Below are 8165 nucleotides of genomic sequence, written 5' to 3'. Positions count from 1 at the left end.
CTTGGACCGGACCGGACCACAAAGTCCGTGCAGGGATGCAAAGCTTCTGCATCAGATGCAAAGCTTAAGGGGTTTTTAGTCTACAACACATTGTGAAAGCATAGTTTTGTATAGCGCACATCACCAAATTCGATTTAGTCTCCAACACACCGTGAAAGAACCATTTGGTTTGCTACACACCATAGCGAATAAACTAAGCATTTTTAGCTCAAATGTGGATGAAAAGACCATTTTACCCTTTGGGCTCACCCGTCATCTTCTTCTGCATACTCACTTGCTTCATCCAGCCTCTCTTCCCCTCCGACCATTGCTGCTGCTCGCCTGTTTCGCTTCTGCCAGTCAGCCTCGTGAGGATGTCGCTGCTACCTTCGCGCCGGCCCGTCCATGCCGCGGTGCGCGTCGGCCCGCGCCTTGCACTGGTCAAAGGTGAACCTGCCACGTTGCAGCTCGTCGGCAGGGGGAGCTCACACCAAAGGAGGCGGCACCGTCGTGGCACCAGGCGACTGCTGCGGGCTGGGCGGGTCCACCTCCGACGGTGGCCTGGGCGGCACCAATTCTGGCGGCTGCAATGGTGGGACGTCGTGTTTGGACGGCACGCTCGGGATCTCCGGCGCCGACAGCAACGGCATCACCGCACCAGGCAGCTCGGCTCGGACCGAGATTCCACATGATCCGCCGCCGCCCATCGGCCCCAAAATCCAAACGCGGATGGGAGAAGGCCAAGATCCGTCACTTTGGCTGCTCCTAATCCTCCCCTATCGAGATGCTTCAACAAGAACATGTTTATGGGCTGATCCTGATGGGCCCTGCCGTCGGAGCGCCGATGAGCTCAACGTTGAGCTCGTGGCCGCCATCCGCTGCCGCTCGTGGACGAGCTGCACTGGCACGGCGAGAACCCGCGGCTCGTCCCACTGCTTCGTGCGCCCGACCCCGTGTTCGCTCTGCAACCAGCGGCCAGTGAGATGTAGGCCGCAAGCTCTGACGCCAGCAGCAGGACCGAGGCGCCATTGGAGCAGAGCACGAACACACGCAGAGCGGGCAGGGGATGAAAGGGAGAAGGGCATAAATGCCATTTCACAAACCTCTACCACTCAACCAGATTGAAAATGAGATTTTTAATCGAATCAATGTGCTGCAGACCAAATACTGATTTTATAATGTCTGAGAGACAATTTCAATTTTGAGAGTGTGCGAGAGGCAAAATCACGTTTTCGCGGTGTGCTACAGACTAAAAATCCAAGCTTAAGACAGCAAGCAACCGCTACGCGCCTACGCACATCACAGAGCATTGCGATTGCGGCCTTGTGATGGTTAGTCCAAGACGCAGAACAAGTTTTCTTTTGCAGAAACACTACTATTATCATGGGACTGTACGCGGTAAAAAAAAATTACGCCAATCCATCGTATTCTCACTCCATTTGTTGACTCTTTTTTTTTATACGAAAAAAATCTGATTTACATACTTGAACTATCGCAAAAGTCCGATTTCTAACCTTCAATTGCAAAATTGGACAACATAGACCATTAAACTATCGAAATCGGACAATTTTGGCCCTTAGAGTGGTTTCGAAGCTGGATTGTATTTTTTAAAAAATAAAAGTCTAATTAGATCTCAAAAATCAAGACTAATTTAATTTAAATAAAAAATATGAAACTAGTACCAATTTTTTTCTAAAAATATAACATATATATTATTGCTCTATTTGAATCTTAGTTATTCAAAAACAATAGGTATAACCAAAAGCAACCAAATATTATGAACATAAAAAAGATAGATTTGAATAAATGACAAGTACTATGCCAATAGATAGGTTATATTTTTAGAAAACTTTGGATATCCATTTCGTAATTTTTGACTTAAAACGAACTGCTTATGAATTTTGTAGTTTAAAATGAAATATTTTTAATTCTCACAAAATGAAGAACCACCTTCAAAACCACCTAAGGGGCTAAATTTGACTAATTTCAACAGTTGGATGACCTTTGTTATCCAGTTTCGTAGTTGAAAGTTGAAAATTAGACTTTTACGATAGTTCGAGGGTGTAAACTGAACTTTTTCCTTTTTCTATATAGATTTGCTCTCATCTTTAGACCCCAAAAGACAGACTGATAGTAACCTAATAAAATAAAAAACTAGCAAATATTTTTTTTCTAAGTTTAAATATTGGATCCTTTTTATTTAAGATCCTCTTTTCTCCATATCATTTATACTTCTACTGCTTATTTGGATATCTATGTGATGATCCCAGGATAGAACTGTTTAAATGACTTTTTTTAAAGCACCCAGGAGCACTGGGGAGTCATGAAAGATTTTCGGTGCCCATGCTGACCGGACTCAACACAGACGAGACTGTCCGAGTATTGGGCGCCCACGCTGACCGGACTCAACACAGACGAGACTGCCCGAGTAGTCTCGTAACGCCGGACTCAACACAGACGAGACTGCCCGAGTAGTCTCGGAACGCGCCATACTACAGCACTCACTCTAACTGCTTATTTGGATATCTATGTGATGATCCCAGGATAGAACTATTTAAATGACCTAATTATTTTTAAAGCACCCAGAAGCACTGGGGAGTCATGTAAGATTTTAGGCGCCCACGCTGACCGGATTCAACACAGACGAGACTGCCCAAGTAGTCTTATTGCAGCACTCACGCTAACTGCTTATTTGGATATCTATGTAATGATCCCAGGATAGAACTGTTTAAATGACCTAATTTTTTTCTGAAAGCACCCAGGAGCACTGTGGAGTCATGTAAGATTTTGGACGCCCACACTGATCGGACTCACGCTAATTGCTTATTTGGCTATCTATGTGATGATCTCAGGATAGAACTGTTTAAATGACTTTTTTTGAAGCACCCAGGAACACTGGGGAGTCATGTAAGATTTTGGACGCCCACGCTGACCGGACTCAACACAGACGAGACTACCTGAGTAGTCTCGGAACGCGACATACTGCATCACTCACGCTACAGTATCCGGGGAAATCCAGGGTCGAGATTTGAGATGGAGGTGTGCATATTATGATCGGAGAGCGAAGTGGCGGCGGCACCTTTTGGGCTCACGGTTTTGACGCTTGGATCGCCGGGTTGGCACGGTCTGTACTGATGCCTCCTGGATCGTCGGCTACCAAGTGACCAAGTCCCGGAGGAGTGTGGCATCATCAATCAAATACCGTGTGACTTGGTAGCCGCTCCCACGTTCAACTTGGGTGTCTGTGGGCTTTGAATGATTGGGCTATTGGTGTCTGGTAGTGGGCTGCCTTGTCAAATTGTCAAATGTTCCAGGGCAAAGTAACAACTGAATCATTTCAAATTCGAATCCAGGTGTCCTAAACCAACTAGATTGGCCTGACCGCCAGAGCTATATATCGTCCGATAAAATCGATTTTATCACCTGTATTAGCGGGCCGACGGAAGTAATTTGGCCCATAGAAATATTCTGGTGTTGTGGGCATATCATATTTATTGCTTACTCATGATTTCATCATGTTTATTTTTTTATTTATAATCCTTTTGCTACGTATTTTGTCTTTTTTTGGAGAAAGAAAACTTTATTAATTTCAAAAAGGATACATCGAGCTGATACATCGTCTTGAAAATTTTTCGGTCTCTGCTCAAACGGCACACAACCTATAAAAAGTTTGATAAGAATCCTGTCGATCTTAAGACTAGACTGCCACTCATATGTTCGGGCAGAAGTTCTTGGCCACCTGTGCCAAAAAAGAGACGCCGCTACAAGAATATCGTGCGAAGTATGCCACTGAAGGATAGCCCACGTACAGAGCCAGTGTGTTGTCCAGAAGATAACTTGCAAAAAGAAAGATTGTTTGTTATAAAAAAATCATTGTGTTTCTGCAGAGCCAAACATATCAACATAAGACTGTCGCGCCCACAATGACTAATGGTTTAAAATTACGTATTTTGTCTTTTGCATTTACTTCCCATTCATTTTACTTTTATAATTCTATCTTTCATCATTTTTAATCAGTTTTCTTTTCATAATCAGGTATATATTTTGAGAGACGATGCTGTTCGCCTTATCTGAGGACCTACTGTTCGGAGGACGGTGAACACCACCACCGCTAAAGGTGCTGACGGAGCGGGAGGGCTATATATCGCCTGCGATACAAATCGTGATTCTATTTTCTAAAGCATATAAAACATATTAGGAAAGCAAATCCGCCTATTTAACTTTTTTTAGTTGAGCCGTATACATTTCCCACCACATGCTAGCCCACGTGCTATATCCACATACAACCATGCATCTATACGCTCCTCTCCTTTTTCTCTCTCCACATATTTTGACAACACCCATGCCATGCCATGCATGCATGACCGCTCCTTACCTTTCTCTCTTGTTATATTCTAACAACTCCTATGCTTGCAGCATGCAACTTTATGCATGCATGCATGTTTGAAGTTTATTTTTTCCTCTACATATGTGCATGCTGCTTTTGCCTATTTTGCTAGCCTACTTGCAGTCTTTCATCTCCTTTTCTTTTTCTTCCCATCCTTTTTCCCTACATTTATTTTTCTTTCCTAATTCTAATTTTTATGATAATTTATTATCCACTTTATTTCTAATTATTTATTTTCATATTTTTTTTAATTTTAGTATATAGTATTTGTATCATGTATTTATAATTTTATAATTTATTTATTCATTTTATTTTTATACAAATTGTTTAAATGTGTGAGTTATATCAATACATTAATACTTAGCATTTCTTTTTTGCTGATATGTCTTTTTATCTTTATTCCAGTTAGTTTTACTTTTGGTCCTATCTATTTGTCCATATTTAATAATGTTCCATGCTTCATGTATACCAATGTTACATTTCAGGCTCATTAGTTGGTTTGTAAAGTAATATAGTAATATACTTTAGATTTTGTTTTATAATGACGGAGGTGGGTAATTTAGATACATGTTTAGGGGTTTAGTTTAGTCTATTTTCATAATGGCAGATGTGTGTAATTTTTTAGAAAAGATAATAGATCCAATGACTATTATGATTAGAGTTGTCAGATTGACGGCGAGATGTTTCTATTTTTTGTAAGAATTTCTAGAATTTTTTTTATTTTTTAGAGTGTCCATCTATGATCCTAGCTGGCTTCACGCGAGACTTTAAAAGAAGCCTCCAATCAGTAATAATTAGATAAAATTTTGTAAGAACTTCTAGAACTTCTCTATTTTTAAGAGTGTCCACCTAGGATTTTTGGTGGCTTCACGTGAAGCTTTAAAAAGAGCCTCCAGTTAGTATTAGTAAAATTTCATGATTTCTGAATATTTTCTACAGAAAAAGGTTTCAAACTATTTTCTACAGGAAATGGTTTCTAACAATTCCATATTTCCATGGCAATCAACATCTGGCTTTCAGTCTCGCGACGCGTGCACATACAAAACATATTGCACGCTCCCGCTGATTCCCCATCGTTAGTTCTCAAGCCGGCAGTCTGGCGGCAGCTTCCACAAGGGCTACCCTACCGCTACCGGTAGCAAGTCGATAGTTGGGTAAGGTCAATCTCAGCGGAAATATTATATAAGTGTCATGAATATTAAATTTACTAATATGTACCAATAATATGAGGAGAAAAAAGAGATGAGAGAAGAGTATCATGAAATATGAGAGGAGTGTGATCACCGTGGCACTCCACTGACACAGTTCTCAAATTTTCAGTCTTGGTAACTGTCGATGACACTCCCACTCAAACTGCTCTAATGCATCTTCCCAAGTTCGCATGTGTGGAACAAGCCATCCGTGTCATCCTACAGCATAAAGGTACTCATCCGTGATTCTCTCAAACACCAAGAAATCAAGAGAATCAGAAAAGAAGCATATACCAATGTACTGGAGACCAGCAGAGTGTACTGGACCCAAATTTGGGACTTGAGAGTGTGACGAGAGTTGGTCGTCGGCCTGCAAGGTAAAAATCTAAACTTGAAGTCTCAAAAAAAAAAATCTAAACTTGAGAGCGCGCCGCCGTCAGCCCAAACCAAGCCCTGCCAGTCCCAGTCCCAGTCCCAGTCCCAGTCCCCGCCAGGCTAACCAACCAACACTCCGCGTCAACAAAAACCCGCCGTTTCCTCGGTTAGCTAAGAGAAATTTCAGGTTCCAACAGCACAACCAGAAACCCCCACGAACGGCCTCCTCCCTGCCGCTCAGGCGCCGACGCGTCCACCCGCCCTGCAACCGCCAGCCTCCGTCGCGCGCCTTCATATCTCCTCCGTTTCCTTCTGCCCCCATCCCCGACTCCACTGCAAACACCCTTCTCCATTCTTGCCCACCCGACCTCGGACATCTGCACCGAAGGCCCGAACGACGTCATCAGCTCAACCAGCAGCAACGAGTGCATGGCGCCGAGCAAGCTCCGGCAGGCGCTGGGCGCGGCCAAGGACCAGACGACCATCGCGCTCGCCAGGGTGGGCGGCGCGGACGACGAGGTGGCCGCGGACGTCGAGGTGGCAATCGTCCGGGCCACCGCGCACGGCGAGGCCCTCCCCGCCGACGACCGCCACGTCGCGGAGATCCTCGCGCTGACGCGCTACTCCCGCGCGCGCGTCGCCGCGTGCGTGGCCTCCGTGTCGCGCCGCCTCGGGCGGACGCGGACGTGGCCCGTCGCGGTCAAGGTGCTGGCGCTCGTGCACCGCCTGCTCGCGGAGGGGGACCCGGCGTTCGAGCAGGAGGTGTTCCTCGCCACGCGCCGCGGCAGGCGCATGCTCGACATGTCCCGGTTCCGCGACCGCTCCCGCGACTGGGACTTCGCCGCGTTCGTGCACGCCTACGCCGTGTACCTCGACGACCGGCTCAAGTGCCGGATGCAGGGCCGCCAGGGAGGCGAGGCCAGCCCGAGAAATTGGAGCGTCCACGGCAGCAGCAGCTTCCACGACGCTGCCGACGGGGCAGGCGAGGTGCACGAAGCCTGGCCGGCGACCGAGACGGGCACGGAGGATCTCGTCGCGAGGGCGCAGCAGCTGAAGCACCTCCTCAACCGGTTCATCGAGTGCCGGCCAACGGGGAAGGCGAGGACGAACCAGGTGGTCACGACGGCGTTGTACAGGCTGGTGAAGGAGAGCGCGGCGATGTACTGCGAGCTCACGGAGGTGATGGTCGTGCTCATGGACCGCTTCGCCGAGCTGGACACCCCCGCCTGCGTGCGCGTCCACTCCATCTTCACCAGCCTCGCGAAGCTGGTCGACGAGCTGGACGAATTCTACGCGTGGTGCAAGGCCACCGCCGTGTGCCGCCCATCCGACGTCCCCGAGATACAACGCGTCAGGCAGAAGAATCTGGACCTGATGGGCGAGTTCATCCGCGACAGGCTAGCGTCGGCGTCGCGACGATGCCGCTCGCCGCCGGCGCAGCTCAGCTCGCCTTCTACCCCTGTCAACAAGTACGACGCCGAACCAATTGATGAGCCTGTGCCCAAAGAGCAGCAGGTTACCGCGCGAGAGGAGAACAACACCGGCAAGGCGGCGGCGGCGCCCGCTGAGCTTGCTGACTCACTCGTCGCGGTCGATGACAAGATGGCCGATTTCTTCAACTTGGACGAAGACACTTCGCCGCCGTCCGGCGAGGAGCATGGCCGGGATCTGGCATCGGCATTGTTGGTCGGTTGCTCGCCGGAAGCGGCGGCGTCGAAATGGGTGGCGTTCGACGATCCATCGGAAGATTGGGAGACAGCTCTGGTGCAGTCGACGAGCATGTCCGCTACGCGGCGGGCGGAGCTCGGTGGCGGCTTTGTGCTCGACGCCATGTACAGCCACGCGGCGGCCAACGCGAACGTGACAAACTCGCGGGCGTTCGCCGGAAGCGCGAGCAGCGTGGCGACGCAGCCGCTTGGTGCGACGGCTCTTGCACTGCCGCCGCCAACGCCTGGTGCAAACGCCGCCGTCGCCGCCGCCGCTAGCACAAGGACTGATCCATTCGCCGCGTCGCTGGCGGTGCCTCCGCCCACGTACGTCCAGATGACAGACTTGCGGACAAGGCAGCGGCTCCTTGTGCAGGAGCAGAACGCATGGCAGCAGTATGAAAGGCAAAGGGCACCCTCTAGTTACAATCTGTTGTAAGATCGTGCGTTCGTGCTGTTTGGTTGTTGAACTGTAACAAAATTTCAATTTGGAACACGGTACACGTTTAAACATTTGGACTACTTACT

General features: G+C 48.0%; 1 protein-coding gene across 1 annotated transcript; it reads left to right on the top strand.

Annotated features, from left to right (window-relative positions):
• Window positions 1-6279: 6279 nt before the first annotated feature.
• Window positions 6280-8144, top strand: LOC120673574 (putative clathrin assembly protein At4g02650). The gene has a single exon (XM_039954475.1). The coding sequence runs from the start codon at window positions 6361-6363 to the stop codon at window positions 8074-8076; it is 1716 nt and encodes a 571-aa protein (XP_039810409.1). The 5' UTR covers window positions 6280-6360; the 3' UTR covers window positions 8077-8144.
• Window positions 8145-8165: the final 21 nt, after the last annotated feature.

This window comes from Panicum virgatum, chromosome 5N (genome assembly GCF_016808335.1).
Source record: "Panicum virgatum strain AP13 chromosome 5N, P.virgatum_v5, whole genome shotgun sequence".
In the NCBI taxonomy this organism is placed as follows: domain Eukaryota; kingdom Viridiplantae; phylum Streptophyta; class Magnoliopsida; order Poales; family Poaceae; genus Panicum; species Panicum virgatum.
Note: the sequence above shows the minus strand (reverse complement) of the source record. Positions and strands in the feature narration are given on the sequence as shown.

What these genes read in the sequence shown, in the direction of transcription:
- LOC120673574 (XM_039954475.1), top strand. Translation starts at nt 6,361, where the DNA reads ATGGCGCCGAGCAAGCTCCGGCAGGCGCTGGGCGCGGCCAAGGACCAG.